Here is a 19418-nt window from a genome sequence, read left to right as displayed (position 1 = left end):
TTCAGGTGATTTTTTTTTTTTTAAAAATGACTACAAAAACAAAAGAAATATTTTGTGAAATTTTGAATTGTTATTGCTGAGAAATATTATTATTTAAGTTGTGCTGTTATTGTTATAAAGCAGAGGTAATGAAAATATCGATCATCGTAGGCAAAATTATCGCAAACGCTGTAGTCAGTAGTCACCATGTAAAGCCATCAGTATTTATGGCGACGTGACAGACAAAGCAAACTGTCAGTGTCAGTTCTGACATACATCAAGTGACGCGACGAATTTCCTTCCATCATTCTTAAGTGTCAATGGTGTTGGCCGTTTTTACGTCTTTGTATTAAGGCCCCCATAATTCAAATATTTATTAATTTTATTATTTATTTAGGTGTTTCTTTGCGTAGGATATATCTTAAATCTAATCAGTAAGTAGAATTTGTAGAAAAGTTATTAAAGTAATACACTCAAATAGAGTATTGAACCTACTTATACTAACATGATGTAGTGATTTCTTATATTTTTTTATTCTGTTATTTTTAAATTGTCTCTTATATTAAAAGTGCAAGTCATTTATTGATTGTAATTAGATCATTAATTTTTAAATTTTAAATATCAAACTTTTTGATTTGCAGATCAAAATGTTCATTTGGGACTGGTTCTCTGGAGTTTTGGCATCTTTAGGTAAGTGATCAGTAATTTTTGCTTAAAAGCAATATTCTCTCTAATACATACCTATATAAGAATTTAATTAGTCTTTAGTAGGTTAAATTGATAATAAAATCCCCATTACACATTTTGAACACATTAATTCTAATCTAGAAATACATTTTCTAGTCACATATGTTTAATTTATAAAGTATGTTTAAATAATGATCTTAATAGCTTAATACAAGGTCATCTGAAAAAAGCACAATTAAATCATATAATTACTTCTATAGTTAAGTAATTAATGCCTCACAGAAATCTAAAGAAATTAAATTGATACCAGTATTCATAGTATGAATACATTCCTATAATAAGTATGTATGTCTAATATAAGCATTTCTACAAATTTATATGGAGTAAATACATTTGATAGATAAAACAGGGACAAAGTAAGATCTGTATTACCTTGAGATCACCTATTGTTAGATTAATAATTGTGATTATTTTAAACATTATCAACTGTGTGTTAGCAAATTTCTAAAATGTTTGCTTGCATGCTGTATTTTATTTCTTTCTTTTTAAATGTACTGATTTAATTCTTATCTGGCTTTAAATATTATTTAATTTCTTTTAACTAGTTTAATTAAGTGCTCTACCAACCTGTTAAAATATCAAGATTAACATCCAAGTATCAGTTAAGTAGTCAAAGAATAGAAGGATCACCTTGTTTTATAATTGCAAATAAGGCTATTGTGCTTATTTGTGGTGATGCACTAGTTGTCAAGACTTTGAGATTTTAATGCAAATTTTACAAAAACTAAGGTACTATATTGCCCCATAAAATAAGTTAGATGGACTGCCCACTGTCAGTTAATACTGTAGGTCTTACTTATACTATAGTTTCAATAAAGCTCTTAATTAAATAAAACTCTTATACATATCTTAGAACATTGGAGGCCTAGAATAAGTCTAGGTGCAAACCTAGCCTAGTGCAACCTAGGTGAGGTTGTTTGAGTTCACCATCTCTCAGACAATGATGTCAAATCAACATTCCAATTTTTCATTCAATATATGTTTTTCTTAATCCACTACATATTTTTTTAATGTGTTGTATTTTGTAACAGGTAAAAAGTTAACTCTTTAAAAATTTCAAATTTTTGAATCAACAAATTTTTCAGAATAAAAAAAGATTCCTGACAAAAAAGTTAATGAAAAAAAAAGCAACTTTTACAGCGATTTAGTTATCCATTGTTAATATCTAGACAAAACATCTTTAAAATACCTTTGGAATTCCAGGATATATGGGCATTCTATTGATTAAATAATAATGGGTGCAGACTATAAATATATTGTTGGCAAACAACATATGCTGTGTTCTTGATTTTGGTTGCTGGATATCGACCAGACACTACCTTCAATTTTGCAACAATAATTTTGTGGTATTTCGAGTCTGAATAAGCAATAAATTTGCTAGAGTATAATAATATACTTAATTACACATTTTTATTAATATTTTGGTATGCAATACTTAGTTAATAATATATACTTCACAAATTTGTCGCTTTTTATAATATAACCTAGAAGAATGACACAATTGACTTCTAACTCACCTGTGAAAGGAACAATTTGAATTTCTTTTTTTCCAATTGGGCCCACTTTAAACTTTTTTATAATTTTTAAGTAAAAAGGGAGTTTTTAGTCTTAACATTTATTAAAAAAATGCACTGAAACCACTCAAAACATCCTTTTAATACTAATACTGTATGAAAGATGCACCATTGAAAAGTAAACAATGAGGGCAGTTGCCAAAAACCTTTATTGCGAGAATATTTCTGGGCAAAATCACCGTTGCTGCTGTGTGTGGAAATTTGGTGATTTAAAGAATCCATATTAAAAATATTAATTATTATTAGTGTTTAGTGTAAAGATAGTACAAAACAGTTTTGCTTATTGAACAGATTTCACTTTTTCTTTTGCTTTATAATAAAGAATACAATTCAGTTTCTGCTAATTATAAAGTTTAGATGTTTAAAATTAGTGGTCAACAGCAGGATTATGATGAATTTGTATTGTTGAGACAACAATGTGAGTACTTAAGAGAGTTGTAAACATCTTGTTGAACTTGCATTGTCTTATTTATTTAATGTAACACGACGTTTCGGCTGGTAAGTATCTCCAACCGTTATCAAGTGTAAACTGTTTACTGAGTTTACACTTGATAACGGTTGGAGATACTTACCAGTCGAAACGTCGTGTTACATTAAATAAATAAGACAATGCAAGTTCGACAAGATGTTTTCACTGTACCATTGTCTACCACCTTCAAAAACACTAAGAGAGTTGTGCTATCAACAATGCATTAATAAGGTGGAAATGAATCTTGCTGGCAATCCAAGGTACTTCTGGTCATATATTCAAAATAAAAGAACTGGTTTTAGTCTTCCCTCCAGAATGACATACAATAACAAGATTAGTATGAATATCTCAGATACTGCGGATATGTTTGCAGAATACTTTTCATCTGTCTATTTGGATGAGCAAGTCAATGACATACCATCTTTTGATTTCGATAAATCGATTTGTCTGAGCACTTTAACTCTGTCAATGCAGGATGTTTATGAGGTTATTACTTCCTCTAAGAATAAGCTCTGCACTGGACCAGATGGGATTCCGGCATTCTTCCTAAAGAAATGTGTTTGTGTTCTTACGAAACCAATACTGTTCATTTTTAACAAATCTCTAGGTACTGGTTCTTATCCCACTCTCTGGAAGAGAAGTTTTCTAAAACCCATTTTTAAATCTGGTAGTAGAAATGAAATTTCCAATTATTAGACTGTGTGTAACCAATCTGAGTTGCCAAAGCTGCTTGACTGCCTGGTCAGTCATAGGATTGCCTGGAGTTTTAAATCTTTATTTAATCCTGAGCAATTTGGATTTATAAAAGGCAGATCTACTGATGCTAATTTAGTGCTGTATGTCAACTACCTCTACCGCTGCTTGGAGAAGGCACTTCAGGTTGACTCAATATATACAGATTTTTCCAAAGCTTTTGATAGGGTTAACCTATGGTTGGGGGGTACTCTTGCAGAAGCTTAGGGCTTTAGGTATTGTGGGGCCTCTTCTTCAGTGGATCTCGGGATTCATCAGAGGAGAACCCAGATTGTTAATCTTGGAGGTACATGTTCCTCTGAAATTTTGGTGCCATCTGGGGTGCCACAGGGCTCTCACTCGGGCCCTGTTTTGTTTTGCCTCTTTTTGATTGGTTTAGTTTGGAAACTTGAAAATTGTTGTGTGCTAATGTTTGCTGATGATGTGAAGCTATTTAGGCTTATCACATCCCTTTCTGATGCTGTGCTCCTGCAAAAAGACCTCAATTTGTTCTTTGATTGGTGCCACTTGAATAGAATGTCCCTTAATATCAATAAGTGCCATAAGATTACTTTTTCTAAGCAAAGAAACCCTATTGCATTTCTTTATAAAATAAATAATGTAGCAATTGGTGTCAAAACAGAGGTTTCTGACTTAGGAATATTTATTGACTCCAGGTTGTCTTTTAAAAGTCACATCAATCAGGTGACTGGTAGGGCAATGAAAATGCTGGGTTTTATCCAACGGTCTATAACTGATTTGTCTTTGTTTACTTTTAGATTACTTTATTGCTCTCTTGTTAGGCCCATCTTGAAGTATGGCTCAATTGTGTGGTCCCCATCATATAACTGCTACATTGAGCAGATTGAAAAAACTCAAAATAAATTTTTAAGGGTGGCGGCTTTTAGATGTGGTTACAGGAGACAGGAGTATTACTATCAGTGGGTCAGGGATAAACTGAACTTACCCACATTAGAGTCACAAAGAACAATTCTCGTTAAAACGTTACTCGACTTATGTTTTATGCATAAGGTTTTAAATGCTACTATAGATTGTCCCGAGTTATTGTCTCTTTTTAAACTTAGGGTGCTTTCCAGATTGAATAGACGATCAGAAATATTTTCAGTCCCATTCCACCATACCAATTATGGCACTAATGAGCCAATTACATGAATGGCTCGAAGTGCTAATGGTCTGTCAGGACAGATAAACTTTTTTTGACTCTAGAATAACATCTTTTAAGGGGCAGTTAAAGAATATTATTTCATAGGGGCTTTAATTAATTAACTCATCTACACCTTTCATTGTATCTGAATATATATGTTTGTATGGGTATGCTATGTAACACTTTTGTAAATGGATTCCATAAATAAATAAATAAATCTCCTCTGAAATTGAGTAATCACTGGCAACATGGAATACTAAGCATGTTTATCAACAAAATATCCCCTCTGCCCCCTGTGTAGATGTTGCGCTCAATCCCAAGCAGCCAATGTTTATTGTAGTGTATTTAATCTTCTAAGATACATATACATTTAGAGAATTCAAATTTAACTAGATTAACAGTTGTAAGTGGTTGAAAAAGAAAATGGCAATGTCTAGAATTTTTGAAATAAATATCAGTGTTTTTAAATATAAATTCTGCTAAAAGCCATTTTTTTTAAGTTAGGTGAGTGATTTACAACTTTGCTGCTTCCAGTTGTGAACCACAAGTTTAAGAATTAAAGTCTGGTGACCATTTTATTGTTGAAAATTGTAAAATTTTTAAAGGTAGATTAATATGTTATAGGTAGTTTTTTTTTTGTTTGATTGGCTTTTCACATAATTCATACAACCACAACAATGAACTAATGAATCCTTAAAATCACAGAACTATTCATTCAAAAATAAACACCTCAAATACCCAAAAACATAAAAGATAGGGTCACACACTTCAAGTTTCACACTTCAAGTGGTCTATCTAGGAAACTCAATTTGACAATCTAAATCCAGGATGTCAATTAGGATATAACATATATGGATAACAAGAGAATATAAAAACATTAAACTTTCTTTTACACATTTTAACAAAAGTGATAACTATTCTAAAAATGTGACTATTTTGGCTTATCATAGAGATTAGGGATTCTACATTGATTGGTAATAAATAATGTTTAGCTAACTGACACAATAAAAATTCAGAAGCATTTGCATTGTAGTCACAATCAAAATACCAGTGTTCCAAATCGTTTTATAGGTAGTGAAATATATATAATTTTGCTCTCAAAACATGTTTATCAAGAACTAAAGTTTGCGACCACCAGTTTTTTGTTGGAAAAGAAAAATTAATGTACCCTATGGGAGCTAGATCCTCCTTTGTATGACGTTGCTTTGTCGTCCTGTATACGATTTTGTTGGCAAATAAAGGATATTATTATTATTATTTAGAAAAAAAAATTTATTTGGTAACTAAATATTTTAATTATTATAGCATTTTAAGTGTTCAAATTGTCACCCTGAATACTATAGCCAAAGAAACTTCCCCCACCATGCAAAATGATGCAAAGTTGTTGTATGTTGAACCCATGATATGAAATTGATGTGAATCATATGAAATATCATGGGTGCATCAACAGGTAATCCAATCGAAGCATATTTAATTTGAATCCCAAAGGTTGATAAATTAAATGAGTAAACATTTTTATTTTTAATTATTAGAAAGGACTTATTTAAGTTTTTACCTGCAATGGCTTATTCACATTTAAAAAAAAAAGTTTGCAGTGAATTATTTTGTTTAGTGCCAAATTATTAGCCCCACACTACTTTTTTTTAAGAAATACATTATTTTCCTAGGTTTGCTAAATATAAGAAGAAAATATGTATTTCTTGGACTATCAAATTCTGGCAAAGAAACTCTTATTAGACAACTTTTAGAAGATAAACAAATAGACTTTATTCCTCATACCATGCTGCCAACGGATATAGCTGAGGGTTCACACACATCTGGTAAGACATTGTGACAAGACTAACCCTTTTTTCTTTATGCATGCTTAGGTTTGTGGAAGAAATCTGGGAAGCTACTCTTCTTGGGCCTTGACAATGCAGGGAAGACAACACTATTGCACATGCTTAAGGATGACAGATTGGCCCAGCATCTGCCCACACTACATCCCAGTAAGACTAATATTATTTGTTCATTGTTTGTAATCCTTGTAATGTATTTTTTCCCATACAGACATTTCTTATATTTTTATATTTGTCTGAATAAGTAATTTCTTACTGTTTCTTTATCATCTTTACTTATTACATGCTAAATTAGAAGAAAAAACAAATAAATTAAATTTTTTGGAATTTCTTAAACATGATTATGCAGGGAAAGATGTACCATGTAATATTTGTAACATATTATTTATACATTTTATGTTTCATTGTTATTCTTTGGTTGACATTTCTTGAAAACAACTGAAAAATGCCATAATCAAAATAAGACAGGAGGAGGAAAATTCTATTTTTAAACAAACAAAACAACAGAAAAAGCAAGTCAATGAGCATATTAGGCTCCAAAAACTCATTAGTGCAACATGCTTTTTCTTTAAAACTATTTTCATTTTAATTTTTTTTTAATATGCTTTAAATTGTTTCCAAATTTATCATAATAAAGGTATTAAAACATAAATATAAGTTTGTGCACTGACTACCAACAAAATAATGATAAACAAGGAAAGTTTCATTGTCTTTTCTCTTTCATTTGTTCATCTATTAAGAAGAGAAATACTTAACAGTGCAAAAATGATAAACAGGGTGTTTTACATTTAAGTGAGAGATAATGATCTATTTTTTCATATTCTATTCAGAATAGGTAAAGCTGTTATAATGTTTATAATTGTAAGGTGTTTCTGTATAGGTTTTGCTTAATTTGATCTTTCCAAATTAGAAACTTAAAACAGATGCCAATATTGCATAAAATAAGTTTTTGTCAGTTGGTTTGCTTTTTATCTTTTAACAATTCTTGCTTCAAAGCTAATATTTTTTAAACAATTTTGTATTGGCCCTAAGAAGATAAAATATATTGGACAAATCCATTTTTTCATGCCTATCTAGTTATTATTTACTTATTTTACTTTTGAAGTTAAAGTTTTAACAATTATTTGAATGACATATAATATGACATTTGCAGTTATTTTTATCAATGAATGAATAAATCTTTTATTGCCTTATTTTCTAAATCATCCACTTTTCTAATCCAATATTTTCTAAATCATCTAAAGGAACAAAGAAGTTTGGGAATTTTGGTATTGCTTTTTCTTATTGTAATAAAATTAAAGTTTTTTTTTTATTTAAGCAAATTACAAATTAATATAATTTTGTTTTCAGCTTCTGAAGAACTGTCAATAGGCAACATGAGATTTACCACTTTTGATTTAGGAGGCCACACACAAGGTGAGTTGTTTTAGCATAATAAACTTCAAATAAAAATAAGCTTTATTGTTTTTAAAATGAGAGTTTAACAAAGCAAATAAATTATGGATATACAGTTAAGTATGTAAATACAAACGAAGAAATAAAATTTGCTAAAAAAGTCATACAAGTACATATCCATAGTCAAAACACAGATAAATGGTTAAAATTTGCAGTCACTTGTCAATGATGTCACATAACAATAAATAAAATGAAGATAAACCCAGGCAAAAATTCAAATAGTTAAAACATATACAGTGAGGACGCGAAAGTTGGAACAAATTCATTTAAAATTTAAGGGAGTGTTCAGAAAAAAAAAACACTCGTACACGTTAATTTTTATTTTTGGTAGAGATTTTTTTGATGATCAATTCATGTATACAGGCTGGACCAAAAATGATCTACGGCTTTTAAAACTTAAGTTTTTTAAATAGTTAAATCCATTTTTTATTTTATTTTTTAATTATGTATAAAATTTTAAGTATATTTCGTACACCATGTCCTATACCTAACCTCAATATTTACTAAGAAATTTGCGATAACATTTTTCATAAATAACCATGAATTTTTGGAACCGTTCGATTTCGGCTCTAATTCCATTTTTTAATTCTTCTAAACTTTCAGGTTTATCAAAATAAACTTTAGATTTTAGATAACCCCATAGATAAAAATCCAATGGGGTTAAATCTGGCAGCCTTGCTGGCCATTCAATAAAACCCTCCCTTCTAATTTATATATTTGAGAAAATGTTGGTAAGGTAATCTCATACTGTTCGCGAATAGTGTGGGGGGTGCCATCCTGTTGGAACCATATCAAATCTGCCGGTATAAATGGGTTTTCATTATTTGGATAAAGTGCAATTAAACTAGGTACTACCTATCTGAATCTGAAGCAACTAAATATTTTTCAGAGGTAAATGCGCCTTCAATAAAATAGGGACCCACAATTGACGTGCCCACAATTCCTGCCCACACGTTTAACTTCTTGGGAAATTGTGTGTGACTTTCTATACTCCAGTGTGAATTTCTGGTGCTCAATAACGAAAATTTTGCCTATTTACAGAACCATTAAAAAAAAACTTACTTCGTCGGAAAAAACAGTCTTACTTAAATTGTGGGTTTGCATTACATTTATTCATCATTATTTCGCAAAACTCTATTCTGCGGATGTGATCATTTTCAATAAGCTCCTGAATTAAATGAATTTTATATGGATGCCATTTATTCCTATGCAATTATTCCTATGCCATTTATTCCTATGCATATTTTAGACCACATAATTTACTAACCACCTGATCTGCAGCAACTTGTCGACTTGATTTATGTGGATTTTCTTGTAAATCAAGCAAAATATCTAATTGTCTGTTTTCTGGAAGCGTAGGACAGTTCAGGTTATATTTGTCTTTAACATGACCAAAATCGCTAAACTTTTTTTTTTTTATTTTACTTACTACTGAACGTGTAATAGGCCTCTTAGGGTACTTATTGTTAAACAGATCGTAAACTTGGGCCTGTGTTCGAGTCTTGTCGCCATATCCTACCATCATCAAAATTTCAAGTTTGTTTTTCAGTTAAACGCGCCATACTTTTAAACTTTGCAACTGCACTTGACACTTACTGACATTTACGTAAAGTAATACATACCATTTCCACGTGAATAAATGGCGACAAGGTATCAAATATGCCTGTTAAAAAATTATGAAAAAAGATGTTTGAATATGCTCAAATGACCCAAACAGTTGTAAATTTATTATTGTTGGTAAAATTCTAATGCAATTCTATAGTATTCAAAAATTTAAATAAAAAATAGGTGTTTCTATTTAAAAAATTGAAGTTGATGGTCGTTATCGCTTATTTTTGGTTCACCCTGTATGAATTCATCATCATAAAAATCGCCGTGTCCGAGCGTTTTTTTTTTTTCGAACAAACCCCTGAATTTTAAATTTGTTCCAACTTGTGCGTCCTTACTGTATAATAAAGTACATTATATTAGTCAAATCAGTTATAAATTAAGGGTAAAATCAAAGAAATCCATATCTCCACTGTATGTTAAAAACTTTAATTTGCTTGACGCGTTTCGGCAATTGCTAATGTCAAGGGCAGTCTTGTCAATATCTCACTCTCTTGTAATGTACAAGAGACAATATGAGCACTAATATCTAATTAACACTTAATGATAACATCACATATGAGCAGTTGAAATTTGAGTGAAATTTAAAATAAAAAATATCATAAAATAAAATAAATAAATATATATACATGGAACTCTAAAAATGGTCGTCATTATACTTCTGAATATCATAAAAAAACGCTTGCAACCAGCAATTTTAATCTTTATCTTAAAACCTCCTCATAAATCTCTCTAATGCTAAGAGGTAAATTATTAAATAGCCGACGTCCATTATAGACAAAGGAGTTAAGCACTTTTTAGGTTCTGGGCACCAGCAATGGCGATTTGATTCTTTGTCTGGTCATGTAAGTAGTAGGGTTACTTAAACCACCCTTATATTTTACATACATTCAACACAAAAAGATAATATAATTAATTTAATAAGAGATTTTCAACAACAAATATTTTATATACCCTCTCAATGTTACGTAGGGTTAAAGATTTTCCTATTGGCGTTTTTTTTGCACTTTAAATAACTTGGTATTTTGTTAACAGTATGTTTTTCTCAAATTCTTTTTTAAATCCATTTTATTTTTATTCTGCCATTTCTTTACAGCCAGGAGAGTATGGAAAGATTACTTTCCCGCTGTAGATGCGATAGTATTCTTGGTAGACGCCAATGACCGAACGAGATTCTTAGAAAGCAAAAACGAGTTAGATTCATTACTTACAGATGAAAGTTTGGCCAACTGTCCAGTACTCATTTTAGGAAATAAAATAGATCTTCCAGGTGCGGCTTCTGAAGAGGAACTTAGAACTTATTTTGCTTTGTTTGGTCAGACCACAGGAAAAGTAAGTATACAGCAACAAATCTATTGAGATTTTTCTTCTCATGGGCCTTATATATTTTATTTATTATTCTTTCTCCAACAATAAAATAGGATTGATTGATTGACCAGTCACAGGAATTTGAATTGAATTCAATCCTATTAGTTTTTTTTATTAATAAGAGTAGTGTAAAATGAACACGTTCTCTTGTAATAGGTTTTTTTTTAAGAGCATGTGAACTTGAAATAATAATACAAGACAGGAATATCGTTGGTATTTTGTATTTTTAAAAGCTGGTAGATCATTTCATGGCATTTATTTTTTAAATTTGATTTCCGGCATATCAATGAATCAGTCAAATCAATCAAAATGTTTTTATATGTTAAATATTAAGAAACAACATTAGTATTAAAAAAATCATAATATAAATAAATAAGGACTTACACCGCGATTTTTAAAACCGATCCACAAGGTATGCATAGGGTTACCAGATCAAAACTTGCCTATCCAGGACAAGCCCTAACAAAAATGCGGAGAAAATCCGGAAAAATTTTTTTTTTTTACTAAAAAATTTTTTTTTGGCGTTTTCTCGACGAAAAACATTTTGCAGAGATGAACTTTGATTTTTACTAATAAGACAAAACCAAAATCATATTTTTTAAAAGTTTTATTTATTTAAACTTAATAAACTTGATTAGAAACTGAGTTACAAAGTACACATATAATTCAATAACAAAACAAAAATAATTCAATCACTTTAAAGATACTTTTCACTATTAAATTTTCACAGTTAAATTTTCTGGCAAAAGCATAAAATCATAAAACTCTAAACAACTCATATGTTTGAAATTATAGGTAGTCATAACTATTCCTTTCACAGAAGATAAAAGCAGTCTATTTCTTTCTTTGGTCCACTGAGCGGTGATAAGTGAAAATATTCTTTCCACATTGACATTGTGAGATTGCAAAAAGAAATTCGGCTGCTTTTAGTAATTGTGAAAATATTTCTTCAGAAATACTCTCATTAAAGTATTTTGCCCATTTTTTGTTAGTAGGCAAATTGTGGTCATTAGAGTCAAACTTTTCCATTATATATTTCTTTAAGTTACAAAATTCATCAAAAATTTAGTGTCATCGATTTCGACTCCCTTTTGATGTTAAATATAATAATGAGGGCATAACGTCCCTGTCCCAATCATAATTAGTAATATCATTTAAGCTCATCCATTTGAAACATTGGAATTCTTCAAATGGTTTGAGCCAGTTTTTTAAAAATTGAATTGAATTATTATACAAATCAAATAACTCTAATTTTATTTGGTCACATTCGCGTTCTAAACCATTTTCAATGCACTTATTAAAAATTTCTCGAACTTTTAAAGGCATGAATTTGTTAGCTGCTCTTTCTTCTAAAGTAAAAATAACATTTTCTAAAATTGCCATTGTTTCCACTACAGAATTGTTCTGACGTTCAATCTTTTCTATATTTGTATGGAAAACAGACATCAAAGAATGGACAAGAAAAAGATAGGCCTCTGAAAAATCGTTTTCAAGAAATGATTTAAGTATATGAGGAACATCATCTTAAGACAAGAAATATGCCTTGAGAGCGTGAAACATTTTTAAAACCCTTTCAATAGCGGGAAACAAAGATAGCCATCTAGTTTTAGAGTGATATAAAAGAGTCTCATGTTCTGTGCCCACAAATTCACAAAATTCTTTTAGTGATTTAACTCGTACAGTGTAAATACTAAAATAGTTGAACATTTTAAGTATGATGGTTTCTATATCAACTTTAAATTTGTCACACCTATGGTGCACTGCATTATTGATTACATGAGAGGGATAACCTACACTTGACCTTTTCCGCCTATGCCACCAAAATTTGTATTGCAATTATCCCCGGAGAATGCGACACATTTTTTTTCTAAATTATTTTTTTTAAGCATATCTAAAATTAAATCACAAATTGTTTCTGCTGTTTCGTTTGTAGCACTGCTAATGTCTAATAATTTAGTTTGATTTCCTCCATTTTTAAAAACAAAATACTGTATCAGCATTGGAAACATTTTTAGTGCGTTATGATTGCTTGCATCTGTAGCTACACCAATATATGAAATCTTGTTTTTGTTTATTTCGTGGAGAGTCATTTCAAGAGTATATGGTCCAATTACACTATTTATCATAGCCTCGACCTTAGTTCGTCCACAGGTAACCTTCTTGGCTATTGCCGAATCATGGTAAATTGCTTTATTTAACTAACAACAAAAACATACAATTATTATAAACTACACACATAAAATAATAATCAAAAATGTACCTTGGTTGTACAATCCATGGACTTATAAGATTGGTGATGGCAAACTGTATGGAAAGCTAATGTTGCTTCAGCAGCTTTTATTGATTTGGTTTATCCAGAAGTTACCACAAAATTTTGAAGGCCAGAAGTTCCCGCTTGAGCTCTTTGTTTGTGCTTTTCTTTATTTATATGGGTCTCAATATCAAGCTTGCCTTTATGAGCAATTGATATTGAAGAATTGCACACATTGCAAATTACCTCACTGGTGGTTTTTCCTTTCTTAAAGAAGGGTATAACTGAAAAATTTCATCTGAATAAGTACTTTTGCGTTTTGGCATCACCAAAAACCAATTTCAGACTTTTAACAAGATATAATTAAAAATCTTCACTAATAAAACCTAAAAAGTCGTGAACTGCTTAACGTTACCATAAAGTGTGAAAATAATGTAAATAAATGCATTGGGGATTCCCCGAAAGAAAAAACCTCTTGCCGCGCATGTCGTTATAGACGAGCGATTGACATACCGACGCGACGCCACTTTATTTATTCCGCTAAAGACTAAAGGTGAATTTACACTACTAAATTTATAGGCGATTTGAAATATCTAAATGTTTTCAAAATAATTGACTATTTTGCATGTTTTATGTTCTTTCTTGTCTTAAAGAAAAACCCGGACGTTTAAGAAAGACCCGCCCAGACTCACCAGGACGTAGCAAAAACCCGAACCTGTCCGGATTTATCCGGACGTCTGGTAACCCTAGGTATGCATCATAAAGCATAACTGTGTGGTGCAGACCTTTAAAGCTAAATCTAAACAAATTAACAACAACGTCGGTTGAGGGGGAAATACCAAGGCATGGAATTAATAACCAATAATTATTATTGTCCAGCCTTTTAAATAGCAATCTCTTAATAAGTCGGTCAATAATAAGCAGTCTCTTAAATAGCAATTGTTTTTTTATATACTTAGCAAATTTATACATAGATAAGTGTTTTACGCTATGTGGAAGCTATAACTGAACTGCAACAAAATTAAAAGATTTTTGAAAGTTAGCTGTTTTATGATGAGCTATTTTGTAATTATTTTGAAATCTAGTATGGATTCTAAAATGAGTGGTTCATTTGTTTTAATAATTCTGCGAATTAGGTAAAGTGTAGGGTATTGACGTCTGCTTGCCATTGATAAAATTGAATATTTACTTAGGTATAGTATGGTAATTATGTGATTACGAAATTGCATATTGTAGGCAAAGCGTATACATGTATTTTGGATTTTGTATAGATTTAGCAACTTTTACTGTAATTGCACTATTGTTCAGTGTCGCCATAATCGAATAGAGACAAAATTACATAGTTTAGTATTACATAAATAATATTTGGTTTTAGATGGCAAAATATTTTTTAGGTGGTATAATTTTTTTTAAGTGCATGTATGCTATGCTAATTTTTTCTTAATATGGGTTTGAAATGAGAGGCTTCTATCAAAATAGATGCCTACATTTCTAGCTTCGGTAACCATTGGTATAACAATATAATTTATTTTAACAACAACATTTTGAAGCATTTAATTTTAAATTATGTTGAGATATTGGTTAATTTTATTTAAATCTGAGTTGAAGTTTAATTGAGATTCTTGTAAATTATTTTTAGACAATGATACATGCAACTGGGAGTCATCAGCATATTGTTGAAGACTGGCAAAAGTAACCACATTTTGCATATCTGCTACATATAGAGAAAACAAGAGTGGCCCTAAAATTGACCCTTGGGGCACACCTGCTTTCATTGGCAAATACTCTGATTTGTCTTGAGTCAAATAGTTTTTTATCGAAAAGCAATGTGACCTATTGATTAAAAAATTCTCCATAAATTTAATTGAATTATTTGATAGCCCAAAGTATCTAAGTTTAGACAGTAATGATTTATGATTAAAGGTATCAAACGCTTTGCTAAAATCTAATAAACACAAACAGGTAACTTTCCCTTTATCCTCATTTGCACTTATATCATTCGTTATATTAATTAAGCAAGTTTTTGTGCTAAAATCTTTACGAAAGCCCGATTGAGAATCCGGAATTATATGTATTTGTAGAAGAAATTATTTGTTTGTAGGTGTATTTCTCGATTATTTTTGACATTACTGGCAATATACTAATAGGTCTCAGGTCTTTGGGTTCATTAGGATTACAAACTTTAGGCAAAGGTTTTATTATTTCTTTTTTCCAAAGGTCAGGATAAACAATTCGAAAACACATGTATTTAAAATGTTAATTAGATGTTTTTTACAATAAGATAAACATAATTTTAGCTCTCTAACTGATAAACAATCTTCCCCGATTGCGTGTGTACTTATTGTGCTTATTATTTTATCAACTATCTCTGTATCTATTAATTAAAAATTTAACTCTGTATTTTTGCCGGGAAATTTATTAGAATTATAACAGTCATCAGAAGTCGAATCAGGAACACTGTTACAGCTTGCAAATTAATTATTAAGTAAGTTAAACTATGCAACTTTTTCTCAAATAATGGCATGTTTTGTAAAATTTCGCAAATCTTTGTAATAATTCCAGTGAGCTTGAGCTTTAGATCTTAAATATCTTCGATGTGCTTTGTCTCTGAGATTTATTAATAGTTTAATGGTTGTGGTTATCCCTGGCAAGATTATGATCCTGTTCAAGATTATGATAATTAACATTTCTATAACGAGATTCTATAATTTTAAAATCTTCTGTTTTTATTTCTAGGTTGAGAATTGAATAAATTATAGCATGATAGGAAATTGGTAACACGTTGCTGCAACAGCAATCTATATTTTTGTTTGTTATAATAACATCAATTAAACTTAAACAATTTGAAGCCATATCAATGCGAGTTGGAATAGAAATATGTTGGCTAATAAGATTAAACATTTCAAACAGTTTAATTATTTTATTTTTTTGAGCAGAGTCTTTTAGAAAATCTTGGAAAAAAAATGATACGGTAAATGCCATGACATCTTTTAAAAAGTCAATAAAATTTTTAACATTGAATGCCGGAGGTCTATATATTGATGTAAATAATTTTTTTTTAATTTAATTTAAATTCTATTCTAATTAATTCACAATTAATGGGGTAGCATTAAACTCAAATAACTGAAATGATTAATGTTTCTTTATATAAATTCCCACCACCTCCTCTACCATGCCCAGCACCCTTCTGAAGAAAAAATAGATAGCCTTAATACTCTGACAACTTTACTAATGTTAGTTTAGAGACAAAACTTTAAATACAAATTTCTATATAAAAAATAAAAGAAAATGTAATCTATTTAGCAAAAAAAAACATTTCTGAAAATCTTCAATAAAAACAAAAATTTTTTCACAGAAACCGTGAATGTTCTGCTTATTTTCAGGAATAAAACCAACATAATAGGTATCTATAAATCAAAATTATTTTAGTTCAAATACTTAATATTAGAAAGAAAAAGAACAGTTTCTCAGATTATGAGGTAATAATTATTGATCAATGATGAACGAGAAAAAAAAAAGATTTGAAATACTAAAAACTATTTTAGTATGAGTCATATTAGTCATATTTCTATACATTTTCCAGTTATGTTACGTTTAACTATTTCATTAGACATTTTAGTTCAAAAAGCTTTAGTTTTTTTATAACTTGACTCTAGCTATGAAGTTATAACGTATTTTTTACTAGTAACGTATGAAATATATTTCGGCTTGAGCTTGGGAAAAAAAATTATATGATTATATTAGATCTGTTCTCCTATAGTGAAAATTAGGGTTACTATTAGAAGAATATATGGAATGTTCGGTCCCAATTTCTTTATCTGATGTATTTAACAGAATGTCGGCACTTCGTCTTGCAGTCGAAGTTACTAAGAGCTCAAATGTACGAGCGCTCTTAATATATACCTAATCTGCGCTACAGAATAATAAGAAAATGTGCTTATGATAAACTTATGTGTTTTTGGAAGGTTATAGGCGTGGTTTTAATCGCAGATTCGTCGTCGATTTTGCAATATTACGCGAATATTGAACAATACAATTATATGATTATTCTAGCGAAGAACCTTTTGTTTGCGGGTCTACTACGGACTCGGTACTATTTACATAAAGTTCATAATTCGTTTTACTTCCACGCAAGCAAAGTCGTGCTATCTCGTGACATTTGTGCAATACAGTAAACCAAATGACCGGAAAAATTATAATAAGTTACTCCACTATTCAAAATTTCAACTCATAAAGATAGAAAAGAGTAAGTCAGTTTAATACTGCCAGTGGAATAAAACTATGTAACCTTAGAACATTGAAAGGCTAGAATTAGCATTGCCGTGGAACTATGAGCAATTTGTTTGCTTGCAACATCTCTGATGCAATCATGTCAAATGCTTATGTAGAAATGGTAAAAAAACAATTCGTAATATTATAAAAATTAGTCACTTAATTTGACAGGCACAAAACAATACTACTGTTCCTCTTTAATAAAATGTGAAGTATTTTCTTGAATAAAATATGAAAAGACACTATAAAGAAGTCAATACAGTAAACTCTCGTTTATGGCAGACAGGCCAAGATATTAACATCAATTGCTCAATTCATGTTGCTGCTGTGTGATCTATATTTTCGCGTCAAGACAATCAAACATATTTAGAACAAGTCTTTGACATCTGGTCGCCAAAATGCCATTTAAATAAAAACAATTTAAACTTAACAACAGTATAGTAACAACGAAAACAACAACAATGCAATAATAACGAGACCAAAATTAACTAAAATAAAAACGCAAAAGGAGTAAAACGAATTATAAAGCTTGAATCAGATATCTAAGCAAAACCATCACAAAAATTATCTAATCACAAGGGCGTCTGAAGAGCAACTGATACTTTAATACTGCGGCCACTGATACTCCCGAAAGATGCCGCCATATGCGTGCCTCTTTAATAGCCTACGCGGTCACAATGACCACGGAAATTAGGAAAATTTCTGCTATTCGCACTGTTTTGGTGTTTTTATTAGTTAGTCTCGGTAAAGTGGCATTCGATTTAATGGCTTTTTTATTTAATTTTTTGGTTTTTCAATTTGGACTAGTTGAACATATAAACTCATCGCGTAGGTATGATATAGTATTGTAGGAGCCGGCTAACTGGAGAGTAATAAATATATTACTTAAATATTGCATTATACAACATAAAAAAAACTATTTAGAATAATGTAAAAGAAATAATGTACTTTTTTTATTGATACCTTTTATATGATATATTTTTTTTGCAGGGTAAAGTTCCAAGAACAGATCTACCCGGTCGCCCCTTAGAATTATTTATGTGTTCCATTCTTAAAAGGCAAGGATACGGCGAGGGATTCCGTTGGCTCGCGCAGTATATCGACTGAGTTTGTCTCTATTTATTTATATTGTAAAGTTTTTTTATAATAATACTACTGTGGTTAAGGAACAACGGTCATGTTACGTCATCACCCATGGTTGAGGGAATGTTAATAATTTTTATAAATACATGGGAGAGTTTTAATTTGTTACGTCTTATATTCCGATATGTCGTTTAGGGTTTTATGAAAATATTTATTTGCGAAAGTTTGTTAATCGTGGTAATCTATAAAGTTTCACAATGTATGTAATTTTCATAAAAAAGATGAAATTCAAAAATTTCCAAATATTATTTTATTCGCCTTTCTATCAGAAAAATTCTGGTCAAAGGCTAAAATAGGGATAAAATAATTATTATACTTCATTATGTTATTATTTAAACCACTTTTGTACAGGTAGCAAATATTTGAAACTTATGTTTAAATCGTATTCAAGTCCAGTTTTTACAATTATAAGCCGTTTGTAGTTATGATAATATATTTGTGGCTTTAATTGTCTAATAATTGGAGCCGTATTGTTTTCTTTCGACACACATCTGTATTTTTTGTTAATAAAAGTTGCTTTCTATAAAATCCGCTATCCTTCATGTTTCTAATTTTCTTTAATTTTAAGGCAAGGTTCGAATACTAAGTCAACATTAGCAGAATCTCTCACAAATTAATACGTATTTTATTCTTAAAAGTTGACATCTATGGCGCAATAACCTCGTGATCAAAATCTCTTAAAAACAGAGAATACTGGAATCGATTATTCTAAAAACCCGTAAGTCAAAATTGACTTACGGGTAGCTCTATTTGTTCCTTCAGTTTATTTTTTTTTGTATTTGAGGAGCAAAAAAGTTTTATGCTAGGAAAAGAGCTG

General features: G+C 30.2%; 1 protein-coding gene across 1 annotated transcript; it reads left to right on the top strand.

The window, feature by feature from the left end:
• Positions 1-247: 247 nt before the first annotated feature.
• On the top strand, positions 248-18838 carry LOC126742881 (GTP-binding protein SAR1b). Its single transcript, XM_050449733.1, has 6 exons — positions 248-413; positions 621-669; positions 6535-6654; positions 7855-7920; positions 10664-10899; positions 18449-18838. Exons 2-6 carry the CDS (start codon positions 627-629, stop codon positions 18563-18565), a joined length of 582 nt encoding a protein of 193 aa, XP_050305690.1. The 5' UTR covers positions 248-413; positions 621-626; the 3' UTR covers positions 18566-18838.
• Positions 18839-19418: the final 580 nt, after the last annotated feature.

This window comes from Anthonomus grandis, chromosome 12 (assembly GCF_022605725.1).
Source record: "Anthonomus grandis grandis chromosome 12, icAntGran1.3, whole genome shotgun sequence".
Lineage (NCBI taxonomy): Eukaryota > Metazoa > Arthropoda > Insecta > Coleoptera > Curculionidae > Anthonomus > Anthonomus grandis.
This window is presented reverse-complemented; position numbering and strand designations above follow the sequence as displayed.